Source organism: Argentina silus, assembly GCF_951799395.1.
Source record: "Argentina silus genome assembly, chromosome: 2".
NCBI lineage: Eukaryota > Metazoa > Chordata > Actinopteri > Argentiniformes > Argentinidae > Argentina > Argentina silus.
The window spans coordinates 32,238,634-32,259,696 of NC_139656.1; the positions used below are offsets into that span (position 1 = coordinate 32,238,634).

General features: G+C 44.4%; 1 protein-coding gene across 1 annotated transcript; it reads left to right on the forward strand.

The window, feature by feature from the left end:
• The first annotated feature begins 2,344 nt into the window (after window positions 1–2,344).
• Window positions 2,345–4,006, forward strand: drd1b (dopamine receptor D1b). The gene has a single exon (XM_083664897.1). It carries the CDS (start codon window positions 2,386–2,388, stop codon window positions 3,742–3,744), a length of 1,359 nt encoding a protein of 452 aa, XP_083521023.1. The 5' UTR covers window positions 2,345–2,385; the 3' UTR covers window positions 3,745–4,006.
• Window positions 4,007–21,063: the final 17,057 nt, after the last annotated feature.

Genomic DNA, 21,063 nt, shown 5'->3' on the forward strand with positions numbered 1-21,063 from the left:
CACGCATTCATCTGATCAGTGGGACACTGTAGTTCACATGTAACAACACAGTGTCTCCTCCTACACACACTACTCACACAGGTAGAAATCAGAGGATGGTCTCATCGTGACATGCACTGTATATACACACACACACACACACACACACACACACACACACACACACACACACACACACACACACACACAAATATCGTATGTAGGGAAACATAGGTTTTTGGGTGTGGCAGGGGTTTGATTCATCAGTTTGTGGTCACTGTGAGGACTTTGACTCCAGTGACTTTTCTTCCAATATTCAGTCATGTCGATTATGTTGAAAATTATATTTGCAGATGTCATATTTTGATTTTCTATCATTAATTAATTAAGTATCCAGTAGATGGCCTCATTGTGCTTCTTACTGTGCATATCTGTCGGCGAAATTTGGGTCTCCAGACTTCCAAGACCATTTCTCATAAGAGATATTTTCATCCTGTGTTGATAGTTAATAGCCTACATTTCGTTCCAGTTTCGATATCCTAGCTCATATCTCACGTAGCCCGTATACCGCACTGTGACCTATAAGGTTTAAAGTTCAGACGTCTAAACCAAATTAATTGCTATACAATTACAATGTAATGTAATGGTCTTAAAATGTGATGTCAATTTCGAAGAGAAAGTTGCCTTTCATTGGCTAATATTGGCATATTCCGCTTGTACCGTGTTGATGCATGGGTCGTTTCTGAAATGAACTCGAGAGAACCAGATGAGGACGTTTCCAAAAAGCCCTCGTGCGCAGCGGAGAGAGAGTGGATAGGGCGCGCGTGAAAACGGCTTGACAAAGGTCTTATCTCCCCTCCATCTACAACTGAGAGACATCAGATATGCCAGTGCGCTGCCCATTGAGACCGCGATGGAGTGGTCGCATCTCTTCACTGTAACTTGAAAAGAAAAAGAAGACACATTCGAATGGAAACAGAGGCGCCAACCAGCGCGTTAGGAAAGCGTGACTAACTTGGAGCGGGGATCTCATTCGCGCTCATTTGGAGCTGGTGAGAGGATAAACGACGAGAGGTTGAATTGACCATTGTAGGATTGGATTTAACCTTCTCACAGGTGCAGTTGTGGTCTCACATTTTTGCCTGAGAAAGGTAAAGTAAACTTAAAAAAAACACAAAAAAAACATATTTCAATGTGAATCACCTTCTCTGTGGGTCCCGAGGCTGTATCCCGACCACTACCGGAGATCAAGCCAGCGGATCCAGACGCGCATTTTTGCGGAAGCCAATAATTATGGGAAAGAGAAATCAAACATAATCTACTATTTTCAACTGATGCACGATTTCTGTGAGGATTTCTGTGTATTGGCGAAGGCGGCTGTTGTTGTTTTTAAAGTTGACATGTCATCTTCCATGGAGTCATATTGCGATTTTGGAGAGTCATTGTGGGACAAAAACGGACCGGGCAAACGGACTCAGCACCAGGACTGTTATGTCTCGCTTCACAGTAAGATGTAGCCTGTTATGTGTTCTTGGTGTCGTATGGAAACTTGATTATTTTTTATGTTCGATGTTACAGACTTGAAACCAAAAAAAAAAGATCACACACAAGGACATTCTAGTGTTCCACTCATACATGGACAAATACATGGACGGTTTATTGAATTTGACGTGACGATACGCATATATTTTTAACACTATTGGATGTTTAAGGCTATGTGGTGGCTATGTCCACGTTTCTATCACCGTCCAAAGCGGTATTAAGCCGCATGCCCGAACCCTGTGCCCTGCAGTGGCAGAGCGGAGTGCAGCTTGTACTGGACGGAGCGTCAATAAGAGCACGAATATAATCACTCGGACACGCCTCGAGAGTCATTAAACAAATCAGATAAACGCAGTGAAAATACGATCAATATGCTGTATCGATGAGCTCGTATATAAGGCTAATGATTGGTCCAGCCTCTGTTTACCATGCCTGGTACCAGAATATGGTGTGAAAGTTTCAGATGACGGCTGACAGCTCATTGAAACAGAGAAGAGAGAAAGAGAGAGAGAAACGCAGCACTGAACAATTTGAGAAAAAAATAAGTTTAGATTTGTATGTAAATTATATTATACTCAACTGTAAACATATGGAATATTGCTGATAGCCTACACTGTTGCTCTATCATCAGAATGTCTTTGAGGATTCATGAACTGCATACAATTTTGGGCACATTTCAAAAGAGAAATATTTGTTGAAATATTTATTGAGGACTTGATGATGGCCGTGATGAGCTTGGTGACCCAGCCTCCAGGCGAGCTGGTCCCCAGGCAACCAGTGATGGCTCCATTTTCTATCCGTCGTTCACTCAGGTGATTGGAATTATGGGGTGATTTTGCGTCTCTCGCAAAGCTGACAGAAACAATGGATTTGAACGTCTCCACGGTCCGCGACAGCAAGCTAACGGAGAGAGACTCATCCAAGCGCGTTCTGACCGGCTGCTTTCTCTTCCTGCTCATCCTGACCACCCTGCTGGGGAACACGCTCGTGTGCGCAGCCGTGACCAAGTTCCGCCACCTGCGTTCCAAGGTCACCAACTTCTTTGTGATCTCCCTGGCCATCTCGGACCTGCTGGTGGCCATCTTGGTGATGCCATGGAAGGCGGCCACAGAGATCGTCGGCTTCTGGCCCTTCGGTGCGTTCTGCAACGTCTGGGTGGCGTTCGACATCATGTGCTCCACGGCGTCCATTTTGAACTTGTGTGTCATCAGCGTGGACAGATACTGGGCCATATCTAGCCCGTTTCGCTACGAGAGGAAGATGACCCCCAAGGTGGCGTTTATTATGATCAGTGTCGCCTGGACCCTGTCGGTACTCATCTCCTTCATCCCTGTCCAACTGAACTGGCACAAGGCTCAGACCACCAGCTATGCTGATGTCAATGGCACATACATGGGGGAGCTGCCCCCGGACAACTGCGACTCCAGCCTTAACAGGACTTACGCCATCTCCTCCTCCCTCATCAGCTTCTACATCCCCGTACTCATCATGATCGTGACTTACACCCGGATTTACAGAATCGCCCAGAAGCAAATCAGGAGGATCTCCGCCCTGGAGAGGGCCGCGGAGAGCGCCAAGAACAGGCACAGCAGCATGGAGAACAACACCAACATGGAGACAGAGAGCTCCTTCAAGATGTCCTTCAAAAGAGAAACCAAAGTCCTAAAGACCCTCTCTGTGATTATGGGGGTGTTTGTGTGCTGCTGGCTCCCGTTCTTCATCCTGAACTGCATGGTGCCGTTCTGCGAGCAAAACCTGCCCAACGACTTCCCCTGCATCAGCTCCACCACCTTTGACGTGTTCGTGTGGTTCGGCTGGGCCAACTCCTCCCTCAACCCCATCATCTATGCCTTCAACGCTGACTTCCGCAAAGCGTTCTCCATCCTCCTCGGCTGCCACCGGCTGTGTCCGGGCAGCAACGCCATCGAGATAGTCAGCATCAACAACAACGGTGGGGGTCCGCCATCCCAGTCGCAGTATCAGCCCAAGGGGCACATTCCCAAGGAGAGCCACAGCGCCAACAGCACCTATGTGATCCCACACAGTGTCCTGTGTCAAGAGGAGGAGCTGCAGAAGAAGGACGAGGTGGGGATCAGCTGTAGTAAAAGCGTGGAGAAGCTGTCTCCGGCTATTTCGGGGAACTTGGACAGTGATGCAGACGTCTCGCTGGATAAGATTAATCCTATAACTCAGAACGGTCAACACAAAACCGTGACGTGTTGAACAAAGGAGGGTTGGATGTTTCGGGGGTTGTTTGTATACAAACAGGAGGGGAGGGGGGATCCCAAACAGGACCCAGCGGACCCCAAACAGGACCCAGCGGACCCCAAACAGGACCCAGAGGACCCCAACAGGACCCAGGGGACCCCAAACAGGACCCAGGGGACCCTAAACAGGACCCAGGGGACCCCACGGAGAGACCAGAGAATTACGGCATGGAGATGTGTGGGATTATATACAAACTGAGTATCACTGCGGACCTTAAGACTCTTAATCACCATGGAAATCTACAGAATGTTTTAAAATGAAGGCACTTTATCCTGGATAACTATCTGCAAAACACCTTCAGCGTTTATTGATAATGAAGTAGACAAAATGGTTAATAAATGTTCCCATAACTTGAATAAAAAGGAAGCAGAAATATGCACGTGTATACATGTGTTGTATTTACAAATATGTATACATTTGCCTGTGTTTACCAGTAGTGACATTACAAATATCCTAGGAGAAAGAAGTAGAATATTAGAAAAATGTCTTGTAGGTAAGTGCTTTACATTTATGTATAGCGTGTGTTTCATGTTCTTCAGAAAAGAACTACTAGGGTAATCGGTTTGATATATTTTTGCTGTCAACCTGACTACAAGTGTGTGATTCATTTGTTTTCATTTCCGATATTCATCATGATTCATTTGAGAGTTGAAAACAACCTCTTGCCACGCTAACGATGACTCAGTAAAGGAACTCCAAAAGTGTGCCGCCTACAAGGTTTATTTTAGTATTTATTTCATTCAGGGACTGAAAGTGGGAAACGTCAGTAGTGGTAGGGTTAGTGCTACAGTTTTTTGTCACCATCCAAAGCCAAGTATGTCCAATGCCAAGTATGGCATATATAAATATTTCACTTGTATTCCCCTTTTCTACTCAAGTGTTTCCTTATCAGGAAATACCAAAGGCAAGAGTAGATGATGGAGAGCTTATTGTCAAAGCAGCTTTAGAAGAAAAGCGCTCAAGAGCTTCATTCACAGTCCCCATATAGAGCAGGGCCTCTCTTCCAGAGAGCCCCTAGGGCTGTCAGTTACACAGAATGGAGTCCAGTCAAGCCGCCTCTCTGCCACGGTAACTTTAGGCGTCACAGAGCTCAGAGCTCCGTCCCTCCCTCCATCAGCCCCACCTCAGAGCTCCGTCCCTCCCTCCATCAGCCCCACCTCAGAGCTCCGTCCCTCCCTCCATCAGCCCCACCTCAGAGCTCCGTCCCTCCCTCCATCAGCCCCACCTCAGAGCTCCGTCCCTCCCTCCATCAGCCCCACCCCGGTGCACCGTTCATCTAGACAACCTCCCCCTAAAAAGAGTTGCCTCTTCACAGTTCTATCGTGGCATCAGTGATCCCTTTGGCTAGTCGGTCCACCCCTGACACTCCAGCATCGCTGTCTGCAGAGTTGAGGCTAACAATCTCTTTGCATGAAAACAACGAGCTTTACTCAGCGTTGAATGCCACGAATGCATAATTGAAAATGAAATGAGTGTACCATTTGCAAGTCACCGCAGCCACCCGACCGAAACGCAATTGACACTTTGTGACCTTTGCTAACCCGCCGAAACCTGATTTAGTCAATTAGTCAGGGTGAGGCTGGAGCTTTGCTGTGGTAGTGGAGGAACAATGACGACAACGACAACAACAACAACAACAGAGTGACAGTTGTTGTTGTTGTTGTTGTTGTGTTTAAAGCAGCATATTGAAGCCGGCACACAATTATAATATGTTCTAAACTGATCAATTTCTCATTTGGTGGCCCTGACTGTGCTGGTGTTGCTGTGTCTCTCTGCGGCATTGAATTAAGTCCAATATCTCCAAGGAGCAAAACATGGTTAGTGAAAATAATGTGCAGTAAGAGAGTGGCAGCGCGCGAGGCTCCACAGAATAACCTTTTGCTTTACGCCCTTACAACTGCCCTTTATCAGCAGACACTGCTCACATCGACTTTAGAATTACAATAATTGGATTTGGGTGTAATTTCACAGTGTGGAATGGGTGCAGGACATAGTCACACTCTAGCGTGTGGCTCCACTGACCAATGTATCACAGCCCCCGTGGTTGGAAGGCACAGGGGTTTGATGTCCAAATGAACCACTAGTGTTTGGTGAAGCGTGGTGGCATGGGCTGAACCTGAATCTCTCTAGGCCCCAGCTTTGCTCTTCCATTATCTGGTCTGAGGGGAGGGAGCTGTTGAACATCACAGAGTTTGTAAGTGATTATATTGAACTTTTGACCTAGCTTGGGCAAAGGTGGGTCCCCTAAATAGAAATATTGAGAAGAAATTACCTGACTGGACATACAGAGGCACACCTCCTCACACCCATGAACAAATTATTTGTTTCCCCCAAAGTTTGTTAGCTTTATACGAAGAACTGTGGGGGATAATCTGAGATAAGAAGATCGGTTCACATTATATCATGAACCATACACTCCACATTCAAACCAAAATTGTATGTAAAGAATTTGTAAGAACAGGGGTGAGTTTCCCGAAAGCTTCGGAGCTAAAGTAGTACTAGTATCTCTTTTGTCAATCCAGACTCAGAAAAGTTCTTAACGTAACGAATTTTGTTCTTTCAGGTACGTCAAACTGATCTGCAAACATTGATTTGACAGTTGTTACTCTCTTGTGGCTCTGCAGCTGGGCTGTTGGGATTGTTAAGTACTACTTAAGCTACCAAGCTTTTGGGAAACCGACTCCTGTTCTGTATTGTATCTTTAACTTGTTATGCTGTTGGTATAAAATTAAGCTTTTGACTTTCCAGCTTTGGAAAATTCAATGCGGTATAGATGCAACAGGGGGAAAATCTATTGGCTCGGCATGGTTGTGACATTGAAAAAAGCTGGCCTCTCCGACCCCCAGCTAGGATTGCTTTCCCATTGAGTTTAGATATCCTAATTAAATGAAGCCAAATTCTTAGTAAGAGTGAATGTCCATCAGGTCTTGAACCCCATGACAAGTGCCAAAAGATTAGGGTTGAGGTGGGTTGAATTTCAATTCCATCAATTCAGTGATTGCAATGTTGTCAACGATGTCGCACTGGAAATGTGACAAGTGGAAATCACTTCCTGAATTAGACCCCAACCCTGCAAAATATGAACTCCCTCTGAAAAGACCTCTCTCTGTCATTTTCTACCATATCAGTTTTCTCCCTCTTTGTCTTTCTCTGCCTCTCCCCCTCTCTCTCTCTCTCTCTCTCTTTCTGTCTCTCTTTCTGTCTCTCTCTCTCCGTCTGTCTACATGCCTGTTTATTTTGTTAATTTGTCTTCTAATTATCTTCAAATATATAATTAAAATGTACCACATAATCTTCGAAATTTGAACACGATGAAATGCTGCTATGTTGGGAATTTGCCCCCCCCCAGCCCCCAGCCCCCTACCAACCCCCACCGCATCCGGCCCTGTCTGCTCAACGAGAGATGCTGATACTCAGAGAGAGGTTTAGTTCATTAGTAAACCAGCCTCCCCTGCTGAATGTGATGCAGAGTCGATGCTGTAATATATTGTACAATTATGGTTTATGAGATTTCTTTTGAGCGATATGAACATTCATGTGAGCAATTATGAACAATTCTGCCGCTGAAATGTGTGACAATGTGGCATTTGAAGGTGGTCCAAGTGTTATTGATTTTATATATATATATTTATGATACAGATGAATATTCACGGACATAATGCCGTATATAATGACATAATGTATATCTGTATCAGGGCCTCGCCCATGTTTACCAGTTCAGTTTCCTACCCGCTACAGTCAACTGCCACTTTATGATTTTTGTGACATTCCAAAAGCAGAATGCCTGGTTTGATCAGTTGGGTTTTTCCTTTAGGGTTCCCCCACAGGTTGGAGATGAGGAACTGGTGACATCTCCATGTTCTCTCTGTCTCTGTTGTGACATCACATGATACAGTGCTTCTGTTAGCCAATCTGACAGCACGGAATTCCCCCTGCGTCCAATGACAGCCAGGCTGTGCATGACGTAACAACAACAACATTCTTTTTGGATTGGTCAAATTACAGGGGTACTGTTGAAGAGCTAATTCTATTAGGTAACTCGCGGTAGTTATGACGATGACGTCCCTACCTCGACATTTAACGACAAAACTTCATGTAACATAAAATTAAAAAGAGTATTGCACAATGTTCAAATGTAGATGTGATGAACACAAGTGCTTTTTTATCTTGAAATCCTTAAATGTGAGTAGCAAACTGTATGTGCTGTTTTTTGAGTGTGGGTTTATTGAGCAGTCAAAGGCACTAGTCACATGAAATTTACCATGTTCTGCAGTTGTCAAAGCAGGTGTCAAAGATTAACCCTCAAATTTATTGCAGTACCTAGTTTACAGTTTGTACAAAATGTGCCCTTATTACTTGCAAAATAAATGTGTATGTTAATTTTTTCATCTTTGCTGTTCATTGATTTGTATTTATTGAGAGGATGGCTGGTCAGCCCTTTGTGTGCTACAGGAGCATGGGTCCTGCTGTTTATTGAAATATCATGTCTATGCGGAGGATCAATAGGAATTGATTTATAACAACGACCCACATATTTTTTCAGCTTTGATGACTGCTCTGTCATCTCACAGCCTTCGTTCACATCACTGTCGCAGGATAAAAGAGTTGACGTTCCTCCAGTTCCCGGGGTACCTCATACAATGTTATTCAAGTAATTGGACATTTCACAAGGGAGGTTCAGTAATCTGCAGTAAAGGACATTTGCTGTCTTCTCCTAAGAGACTTATAGGTCATAAATGTAACACAACTGCTTTAATGCTGAATTAATACAATTGGTCTTTTAGTGAAATTGTCAGACAAAATGTCAAACTTCTCCACACTGTAACAGTGTGTGACTTGATGTTCTCGTGGTTCTGTTAAAAAAAGAAAAGAAAAGAGAGAGAGCCACTAATTAGATCTGAACTGCTGGTCACAGGGCGGTCACACGAGGACCTTAACCAACACCCACTCATCCAGGTAATGTGACTCAAAGCCAGTGCCATTCAGTGCAGCTCAGCTGTGAAATCGGTGGCTGTCGTGGCTGGGAGGAGGAGATGGCTGGCTCCCACTCTGCCGTTCAGCGTCCGTGTCTGTGGGAGAAGTCACTTGCTGGGCCGCAGCCACAAACGCCAGGACCTCTTTATGACCGACTTCACATCTCAACAAGAGAGAGCGGCGGGTGCCACGGCAACACAATAGACAGTGTGGTGTCGGTGGTGGTGGTGTGTGTGTGTGTGTGTGTGTAATTTGGGCACAATAGCCACATAATGTCAGGTAATGTATTACGATATGTGTGTATTATCATATCATCATCTCGTCTTGAACTCCATGCCCAGAGGGATGACACACTTCCCATAAGCGATATGCATACATACTCATGCTTGACCCCTATTCTAGAGGGGGGGGGGGGGGGCTTGTAGGGTGTGGGTGGGGGAGGGGTGGGCACAGTGGAAACTCACTGTCAAGGTTAATGATAGGCCGCGGGCAGCGCTTGCCTTGTTGGGAGGGGCTGTGGAGGGTGGGGGGGGGGGAGGGGATGGGTGGGGGGAGGGGGAGGGGGGACCGTTGTAATGTGCTTATGCAACCACCGCTCAGTTCGGTTCAGCTGATTTCACCGCTGAACACAGCAGCAGCAGAAGCAGCATCAGAAGCACTCCCCTCTCTATTCTGTCCCAAAAAAGGGAGAGAGTGATTTAACTGTACAGGGCAGCGCCAGTACATGTCTGCTAAGCCAGGAAGCATTCTCATTAGGGGCTCGGGGAGGCTGGGTTTATAGCAGGCTAGACTACATGTATGTACTGTAGGTCTAGCAGTGGAGGCTGGTGGAGGTAGAAATCGGAGGACGGGCTCATTGTGATGCATGGAACGGAATGAGGAACGGCATCAAACGCCACCTCCAGCAGCCTCCCCTGAAGGAGACGTGCTGTATGTCTGGGCTACTGAGACGAAGGAGGTCATTATCCACTGTTTGTGTCTGAGGAGGAACCAGTGACTAGACAGCATGAGGAAATCCAAACAAGGCTCCCCCTCTTTGCCACCCCCCCCCCCCCCCCACTCCCCCTTCCTCCTGCTCCTCTTCTACTCACCACTGATGACTATGGGAGAGTGTAACTCTGACATCTATTTAAAACTCAGAGAGAGGAAAGGAGAAGTCTGGGCTGACTTCCTATAAAACGCAGCATGCACACCGGGCTCAGGGCTTCGGCTCAGGGAAAGGGCTGGAAGGGTGAAACTTTATCTGAGTGTGTCGTCGTCGTCCCCGACTTTGAGTCAATATGTCAGACAGAAAAGGGTAAAGTGTGCGTTCTTTTTCAAAGTCAATGGAGCTATTTTTCACTGGCAGGTCTAAAATTTACTCAATTTACACAGCCAATACACTTTTTTTTTTACAGACAACAATCAATTATGACAAGAGATTTGTGACCAAAGCTTTGATTATTGGCTCATTTTCACCCGCATTCATGTCACATGACAGCATGGCTGGCCAAGTCATGACATCAGCAATGCTCACCAAGCCATCTGCTGAGTCATGGCTTACATTCCACTGCCAGGGATGCAACAAATCTTCTCTTTCCTTTTTATGTTTGGGTTCAACAGCAGACCGTGGCTATGTGTTCATAAGCAGACCAAAGATAATTGATATTATCTAAGAGGATGTGTGTTCATAAGCAGACCAAATACAGTTGATATTATCTAAGAGGATGTGTGTTCATAAGCAGACCAAAGATAATTGATATTATCTAAGAGGATGTGTGTTCATAAGCAGACCAAATACAGTTGATATTATCTAAGAGGATGTGTGTTCATAAGCAGACCAAAGACAGTTGATATTATCTAAGAGGATGTGTGTTCATAAGCAGACCAAAGACAGTTGATATTATCTAAGAGGATGTGTGTTCATAAGCAGACCAGAGATAGTTGATATTACCCCCTCCTTGTCTCTTCCTCTTCCTCTACCCCTCGTCCTCTTCCTCCTCCTCATCTTCCCCCTCCTCCTCTTCCTCCTCCCCCCCCCTCCTCCCTCTCTCCGACTCACATCTCTGGTCTAGTGGTGGATAAATTGGGCTTCATTCGTTCTGCCTCCCGTGGAGAAAACCTCTGGCCCTGAAATGTCCTCAGAGGCGTGTTTCTATTCTGCCTTCTAGAAGCTTCTCTGCCTGCTGAGATACAGGTCTACAGGACTTCAATTTACCTTTTTGCACTACTGCTTGTTTGCACATATCATATTTATTATACTGGTCTCTATTTACACATCTTACATATATGTAACATACCTCAGGACCTGTTGCCCTTGTTCAACTGTTCAACTGTACATATCATGTTGATATTCATCTCACGTATATTCACTTATTATATTCATTTATTTATACTCACTGTAATACCTTATTCTGAAATACCATGCACTTTCTACAATATCATGTCTTTTTTGCAGTTTTGCCACTATTTGCACTCTATCTGGTTAGATGCAAAACTGCATTCCGTGGTCTCAGTACTTGTACTCTGTGCAATGACAATTAAATTGAATCTAATCTAATCTAATCTACTCTACTCTACTCTACTCTAATCTAATCTAATACCAACAGGCTTTCTGAACCGTGGCTCAGAAACAGGACTGGATGTGTATACAGACAGGGGGGGCTGGTGGAGGAAGGAATGGATTGAAATTCTGCTTCCACCAGCCTCCACTGGTGAGTACACAGCATAGTACCAAACAAGATTGGACTCGCGCCAAGGGAGGGATGTTATTTACACCAGGCAAAGACAAAGCCTGGATTAGTATATTACATATATTATATGACATATATGTATATATTACATTAGTATAATGGTTTTTTATAGCAGTTTTTTTCTCTCACTACATACTATTGTTTATCTAGCACGGGTTATGACAGTTATTTTACGGGTTATGACAGTTATTTTACGGGTTATGACAGTTATTTTACGGTTATGACAGTTATTTTACGGGTTATGACAGTTATTTTACGGTTATGAGAGTTATTTTACGGGTTATGACAGATATTTTTACGGTTATGACGGTTATTTTACGGTGTGCATATTACCTCCACCCTTCATGTTCTTTGCACCACCCCTCACATCGAGTGGAGGCAGAAACAAAGTGTTGACACCATATCTGTCAACAGTAATACAGTGGATTAATTACATCTGCAGCAGAAGTGCCTCCTGTGAGGCACATTGTAAATGATAATGATGATAATGATGATAATGATGATGGTGGTGGTTGTGGTAATGGTGATAATGATGATAATGATGATGGTGGTGGTTGTGGTAATGATGATGATGCTGAAGATGGCAATGTCGATGGTGATGATGATGAAGATGACGATGATGTTGATGAAGATGATGATGATGAAGATGATGAAGATGAAGAAGAAGATGACGATGATGATGATGCATATTTTGTATTTCTCAATGCTTCTTCGCCCGACAAAAAGAAACATAGGTTGCATCCTGCTCTACATTTTCTCAGACGCCCTAGGGTCAGTGAATGAATACAAAACCCAAAACCCACAAGAGTCCTTTCTCTATCAAAGACCAGACTTCAATCGTCAATCTTCAGTCTTCCTGCTCCCGTTTTGACACTCCTTTGAAAAGCACTCAAGACTCTGAGCTAAGAATAACGAACATCCCATGTGTTCTCTTCTGACTCTCTTCCTCAACATCCAGGAGGGGGTTGATCCTGTCCACTGGGTCTTCACACAAGCCCTCCTCCCCTCCTCCGCACCCAGGTGGGATGGAGAGAGGGAAACACTGGAATCCACCAAGAAATAACTTTGCTCTGTTTACATTTATGAGCGCAAGGAAGAAGAGTCTAAACAAAGCCTAGGCGGGAGTCTGGTATTTTCCCAGCCTCCCTTGTGAGTGTGAACATGGCGTTGCTCATCAGTTATCTCCTCTGCTCTACAGTGTTGTTTGTCAGTGAAGTAAATATTAAAATAGTGCACTGCCTCCTTCCATGGGTTATTACAATGGGCTCCTGGTAAGAGCCTGAGGATAGGCACTCACTTGGAAGGACGCATCTACGCTCCCAGTCTAGATGGGACTACTAGACTAGAGCAGACTAGAGGCTGGTGGAGGTAGAAATCGGAGGACGGGCTCGTTGTAATGCATGGAATGGAATGAGGAATGGTATCAAACATGTGCATTTCTCATTCCGCCCCGTGCATTACAATGAGCCTGTCCTCCGATTTCTACCTCCACCAGCCTCCGCTGGTTCCCACAGCTACGTGGAGATTAAATGCTCCAGCACCAGGTTGCCTTTGGCTCTGTGGCCAAGACTGGGCCCCGTCCTCCGATTTCTACCTCCACCAGCCTCCCCTGAGATACAGACTTTAATTGGTACTACAACACTGTATACATATTCAAAACGGCTTTGACGTCATCTCAGCTGAATGTAATTGCAGTTCCGGCCCTGAAAGCTAATTTTTCCCCCCTGCAGTTACGCTGTGCTCCTGCTTTAATTAGGCCCAAAAAAACTGTCTTAAGCTTATTAAACTGTGTGGCTGTAATCACACATACAAGTGTCTTGCTTTAGACAGGAGGTGTCGTAGAATTTAAGTAATAATACTTTGAAATAAAATACCGTTAACCAGAGCTGTTGATTCATTCAAAGACTTTATTCACAGAGAATATGTAGCCGTTCAGGTTTGCAAAGTTGACCCTGTTTTTACCTCAGTCACCTGTCTTTATAGATTTCACACAGGTTAACGCCTTCTATTCAACGCATTTCTGTTTCCTGTCTACATACACCAATAACATTCAAGAATTACATTTCGTCATCAAGGTGGGCGACTCCCACCTGGCTGGCGGCCGTTTGCCTAATCGGGCCTTTCTAACACCCCGGCTCTTTTCAAAAGCCTTTTGTTTTGGTTGTTTTCAACTTTGTTTATCACTTAATTACCCTATCTTTAATTATTCTATCCTGTTTCCTCCCGCTTTGATCCTTTGTTTTCTTCACCTCTAGCAACCCCTCAATCTGACCTTACCCCTCTTTACTGCCTTCTCCAAATGTTCTAGGACCATCTGTTTTGTGGTGATCTCTTCGCTAGGTGTGGGATTACTAACCCTTATATTGTCTTTAAATTTACCATAGAGGTAGGCTGCATCCGGGGTATGGACTAGACTACATGAAAGTGCCTGGCAGCCTAAAGGGCTGTAATTGGCCTCATAACAAAGAGGGAGTGCTATGGCATGGTGGTAATTGCTTTGGGGACCTCTACGTCACGGTGCCTTCCAGGCTGACTGTGAAAGGTCCCGGGCTTGGGAACAACACGTTCTGTTTTTGTGCCAATGGCTTATCAGCTTAATAAATGTGACAAAGACCTTGTTATGTTAACAACATGAAAGTGTCCCGTTCTGAAAAAAAAAAAGAAAAAGAAAAAAGGAGGGCCCGCCACTGATTGGTGGAAATGCTGCAGATTTGGCAAATTGGCGTATAGAATAGAGATGGCAATGATCACAAGAAGAATCCATTTAAGACTTTAAAGAGTAACAGATCACAGAGTTATCTGTCACTGATTAGTAAATTATCTTCGACATCTCTTTGGGTATTTGGGAAAGTTGCACTATAGAATATACTTTGATGATGCCTCCTTGCCTCTAAATATGATATACATTTGACATTTCACAGTTTCAACGTCTCACCTTTTAAATTGGCTGAAAGTCATGTTTTTGCATACACCAGACGATATTAAAACATAGGTACACTGTGAAATATCAAAATGTCATTTCTGACCTTTACAATGCCTACAGTAGGCTATGCATCTCTTCAAGCGGTGTGTGTGTGTGTGTGTGTGTGTGCGCCCAACCCAGTATAATGACCTGGCGATCAATAGCACGGTTTTACGCCAGGTTGTAAAACTAGGTTGGTGTGTGTGCATTGCCTGTATGCATGTGTGCATGTGTGTGTGTGTACATGTGTTCTTATGTATGTGTCTGTGTGTATTGTGTGTGTCTATGTACTCTGTGTCCAACAGCCCATTTAAATTATCACAGTGTTACATGCAGAGCAAGTGCCTGTTCTTGTCTTTCTAATATGATTCATGCTTACACCTTCCAGAGTCTGGAGCCTCACTGTTATGCCCTACTTTCCCGCAGCCCATTGTTTGTCTACAAGTGCTGCTTAAGCCCTACAGTACTATATGTGCAATTTATTTTCTGATATTAAATGCATTGGAGACAGCACACAGCAGACACACACAGTACACACAATACACACACACACACACACACACACGCGCGCGCGCACAGACACACGCACACGCACACGCACACACACACACGCACACGCACACAGCTTTGGAGACGGTTCTGCCTAGTACCAAGCCTCTTCTCCCTGAGCTCCAGCACTTCTCTAACCCGCCTCACTGTCTACTCTAAAACTATTAATACTTTACCTGCGGGACACATCATTCAATTTCTCATATGTTATTCATCCACATATCATATTTCCAATCCCTAAACTCTCCATTATCCTCACACCTAACCCTAACCCCATAAGCCCCATGCTCTACGATCACAGGTGTGTGTTCAAGGAGAGAGTCTTGAAACCGAGGATGTTTTGTGAAAGAGGTATTTTCTGTCATAGATTAGGTATATCAAACGCACCACTGGGTTTGTTTAATGTAATATTTAGCATCTGGGTCGACATCAGGGGAGGCTGCTGGAGGTTGAGTCGTTGGAACGGAATGAGGAATGGTATCAAACAACACATTCGTCATTCCGTTCCGTGTGTTACAATGAGCACGTCCTCCGATTTCTACCTCCACCGGCCTCGTAGATGCAGCCACGCAGATGCGGCCTCGTAGACGCAGCCATGTACAGTAGATGCATGCAGGTTATGTCATTCCATGATAGTGAAATGATCAGGAAGCATAGTTCCTGTTTCCTTCTGCTGGTCAGCCATTATTAATGTTGTTAGTGTTGGGGTCAGAGAAGTGTCAGCACAGCCTTCCCGCCTGACTCAGAGTTTCTACTCATTAATTGGCTGGTTAATTATCTTATCCTAAGAATAAATGTTTTCCGTGCTGTGCTGCTGTTGCCTTGGTACCTTGGGGCTGAGGGACACACATGTGACCTGTACGTCATGCTAGCGTCGTCCAGCAGGCCACCCACCTGCTGTAATTCCTCTTCATGACAGAAATCCTGGAAATGCTGAATTCTAAACTCTCTCTGTCACACAAAATTATGGAATGCCGTAGAGGTCTTAACCGTGTCAAATCCAAACACACGTCAAATAAGGCTTACTCAATGCGTTGAATAAGGCTTATTTAGTGAGTCAAATAAGGTATGCAAGTTATATATTTGTTCTGGCAAATCGTATAATGTATGTTTTCAGATATGATATGAATAGTGGCGTGTGAATAGTGCAACTACTAGTTTTAGCCTCAGTATTCTTGATGATATGGGGTTGGCTGCTAAAAAAACATTACACACTGTCAGGTCAACACAACTCAAATGAACTAGGTTGACAAAATATGGGCTACACGGCTGTAAAAACTCACAGTATGTCTGTGTGTGCGTGTATGTGTGTATCCATGTGTGTGTGTGTCCGTGTGTATCCGTGTGTGTCCATGTGTGTGTGTGTGTGTATGTGTGTATCCATGTGTGTGTGTGCCCGTGTGTATCCGTGTGTGTCCATGTGTGTGTGTGTGTGTGTCCATGTGTGTGTGGGTCTGAGTGCCCCCCCCCCCACCTCCAACAACACACATTTGCAAAATCTCTCCTCTTAATAATCAATGAGCGTTGTATGAGTCAGGAAGAGAATGCCATTTGTGTTGTTCCACAGGTTGGTCATTAGTGCGTAGCATTGCCCGAGAGTATGTCTCATTTTTTGTCAATTTGTAAATTTGTTATTGCTATTTTGTTAATATTTTGCTACTTTGTAAATTTCTTGTCAGTATTTGCTATTTGTTTTTTATGTCCATGCACCAACCTCACCAAGTATGTGCAAATATACTTATAATAAAAGAATTCTGATTCTGATTCTGATTCAAGTCAAAAGAATCATGTCTGATTCTGATTCAAGTCAAAAGACTTGAACCTTCCAGATGAAGAAAAAAAAAAAGAAAAAAAAAAAAAAAAAAGATGAGTTTCCTGTTGAATCACAGACAGTGGCTTTATTTACACTACAACACAGAGTGATGCAACCGCCCACAGCTCTCCGCTCTCTGCTTCATTTGACATCACTAAGACATCCCATGACATCACTCACCCCGGTGGGATTCTGTCTGTGCGTTTCATTCCACTGTAATTTCTAAATGTTCGAAAAACATTTGTTACAGTCCACATCTTGTTGATGTTCAAGATGCAGAGTACGTCTGATCTGCTTACGTGCGTAACAAACAAAAACACGTGAATAATATAAGAACGTGGAACAGGAAGTGTACTGTTTCTGTGTGAACCATTAGCCGAGCTGTCGCTGGCTGCCTGGAAGGTCACACACACACACACGCACACGCACACGCACACGCACACGCACACACACAGACATGGACAAACACATGGACACACACACACACAGACATGGACAAACACATGGACACACACACACACACAGACATGGACAAACACATGGACACACACACACACACACACACACACACACACACACACACACTCACACTGTCACACATCACTCACACTGACTAAACTCAACTCCTCCGGGCCGCAGCGCAGACCTTTCCCACCAGCCCAGATGACCTTGTCGGCAAAACGCAAGTGTGTTAATTTGCGGTTGCGTAACAGTGCGAAATCGCTGGTCCTCTTCACTCTGCTTCTCTTGGTCTGTGTGTGAGGTACAGTGGTGGACCTCACGAGCCCTACCTGATTCGCTCATGTGACTTTGACATGAATAATTGAGTGTCGAAACTAAGTGCCTTCACTGCGAAACAACTGTTTTATTCAGGGTTGGGTGTTTTGATATGTAAGTGCATTGTGGTGTTGTTAAGATGTTATTAATTATGAGTATAATTGAAGAGCTGTTTAACTTTTCACACACCCTTCATCCTGTGAGGTAGAAAGGGAACAATGGCTTAAATGGATTCTTCAAGTCTTTTGTCATGGTAAAGGCCACGCAGGGGAGGCTGGTGGAGGTAGAAATCGGAGGACAGGCTCATTGTAATGCATGGAACGGAATGAGGAATGGTATCAAACGTGTGTGTTCGACAGCATTCCTCATTCTGTTCCATGCTTTACAATGAGCCGTCCTCCAATTTCTACCTCCACCAGCCTCCAACCTCCGATTTCTACCTCCACCAGCCTCCCCTGTCATACAGTACAGTAGACCTTGCTTGGCCAAGAATGAGCTTCCAGGACTGCATCTTAAACGAAGCGCAACTGAGATGACGTCAAAGAGCTGTTGAATATATCACCAAATGACCTCTCTAATGGGCGGTACCTCCTGTGCTGCCCAGCAAGGCACATATGTGTGATTACAGTCACACAGTACATTAAGCTTAAGATTAATTTGTACTTGCAGTTACCAGTCAATGCCAAATTAAAGCAGGAGCATAGCGCACAGTTGTAACTGCAGGGGAAAGAGTGAGCGTTCAGGGCCAGAACTGCTATTATAGTTTATTACATACTGACAGGATGTAAAAGACCTTTTGAATATGTATAGTGTTGTAGTACCAGTTAAACTCTCTATCTCAGGGGAGGCTGGTGGAGGTAGAAAAAAAACAAAAAAAAACGTATATATATATATTCTATACATTACCAGTCAAAAGTTTGGACACACCTTCTCATTGAGTGGTTTTTCTTTATTTTTTATTATTTTCTACATTGTAGATTAATATTGAAGACATCAAAACTATGAAGGAACACATATGGAATTATGTAGTAAACAAAAAAGTGTTAAACAAACCAGAATATGGTTTATATTTTAGATTCTTCAAAGTAGCCAACTTTTGCTTTGATGACAGCTTTGCACACTCTTGGCAAGGTGTGTCCAAACTTTTGACTGGTACTGTATATATATATATATATGTTTTTTATATATGTTTTATGTTTACTGTCATAAAAGCAGCAATCAAAGTCTAGGAGTTAGCATAGGCCAGTCAATAAATATGCATCTTAAGGCCTGCTTTTAAAGCCCCAACAGTCTGAATAGCCCATAGATTTAGTAATGTAGTCTCAGTAAATCAGGAACACACACTGTAGTGTTCAGGCTAAATGGGAACTACAGACAACATGCTGCTGTGTTTCAGCCTGTGTTTACTTGTGATGAGGTCAATAACCAAATCCAGGACATTGATTAGCGTATTCCCTGATGTAGGTTTCACATTTCACAAGGAGGAGAAAGTTCAATCGGAAGATGTGTTGCTTTAACATTTAATGAGTTCTTCTGAAGTTCATCTGGCGTCCGATCAATTTGTGGCGAATATCGTGCAATGAAAAAGCAGCTTAAAGGGGCTTGATTGACTGATCATGTCCACACCAGCAAATGAGGAGCGAGAGGGGGTCCTTTCATCATTGACATAATGGACAAAGGATTAGAAAATGGCGATTCATGTGTAATCATAGTTATTAGTTTGGGCAACAATTTGTTTTGTAGTTCCCTAAATACCGACTGTTGCAATTACACAGACACTAAATAATGACACATAATTAAGTAGTGATTTAAAGGCATTTCTCTTCAGTGACTTGAAACTTCATTGTACATACTACAGAGAACCGATTGTTGATCAAGATGTTACCAATTTCCCAAGGGCATGTCCTTGCAGTAGCATGAAGTCTGCAAGGAAACTAATTACACAACATGTCTGGCACCAACCGTAAATTCCACCACCTCTGTCTGTCTCGGGTGTCTCTGGCCTGTATCTCTGTCCCCCGTCTGAGCGCTGGGGCCTGATTTAGTATTCAGACATGGTTCACATGTCAGTGGTACTGGTCACGGCCATCAAGGGGCAGATAAATCATTCAGTGGACGTCCAGTGAAGAGGAGCGGTCGGAAGCGGGACTGACAGAGTGTGGAAACTCCCTCTTACCCTGCTGGTGCGACGGAGAGAGAGAGAAGGAGAGAGAGAGAGAAGGAGAGAGAGAGAGAGAGAAGGAGAGAGAGAGAGAAGGAGAGAGAGAGAGAGAGAAGGAGAGAGAGAGAGAGAGAAGGAAAGAGCGAGAGCAGGAGCGAGAGAAAGAAGGAGAGAGCGAGAGAAGGGGAGAGAGAGAGAAAGAGAAGAGGAGAGAGAGAGAGAGAGAGAGAGAGAGAGAGAGAGAGAGAGAGAGAGAGAGAGAGAGAGAAGGAGAGAGAGAAGGAGAAAGCGAGAGAAGGAGCCGGTCTGCCAGTCTCGTCTGTACATGATCTTCGAGGACAGCTTTGCTCCGGTGGCTTTCCTCCCAGCATCCCTTGGGACCAGCACACACACACACACACACACGCACGCACGCACACACACACGCAGGCACACACACACACACACACACACACACACTCACTACCCTGATAACAAGCAGGCAGGGAGAGACTTTGCATAATACCTAAATCATTGACAGGGAGGAATACATTACAGAAACCCCTGTTTGGTTAAGATGTGGTTTCTTTTGAGACTGAGTCTGTGTTCCTCTGGGTTCCTCTGTAGGGACCACTGATAATACATAATAACTGGATGAAGCAAACCACGGACCACACACTTGATTCCGATGAGAGGTACGTGAGGACAGGAAATGCCATTTATGGGCACTGTCATCTTGAATTTGTCATGAATCGTCATCAACATCTGATTTGTGGCATCAGAGCCTTGGCACCAGTGCAGGGGCAGTCCGTTTCTAAAGTAGAGGAGTTGTATCTCGCGACGTACAGGGAACGAGTCTCAGCAGTGGGGATTTCTCAAAATGGATGAAAGCCAAGCTTCAAGTTTATTTAGTTTTAAAGTGTGTTTTCACCAAGGTCTCAACGCACTGTACATAATGCACAAATCAAAAACACAAAAATTGCGACATGTTGAATGGGGAGTTGCTAAGGGCAACAGTATGCAGCTATTAAAATGTGGGTCTTGGGGTTAGTCTTAAAAGTGGTAATGATCGCTGAGCCCCTAACAGAGGCAGGCAGACTATTCCACAGAAGTGGTTCTCGATAAGAGAAAACCCTGCCTCCGGCTGTTTTCTTTTTAAAGCAGGTCACGACAAGCAATCTAGCGTCTTTCGATCAGGGGGTGTAAAGTGGGTTGGTAGGAGTTAATCAGATCAGCTACATTTCCAGGTGCCATTGAGGGCTTTATATGTTAAAGGCAAGACAATAATGTTGTGTGTTGTTACTGGTAGCCCAATGATGATAGAACA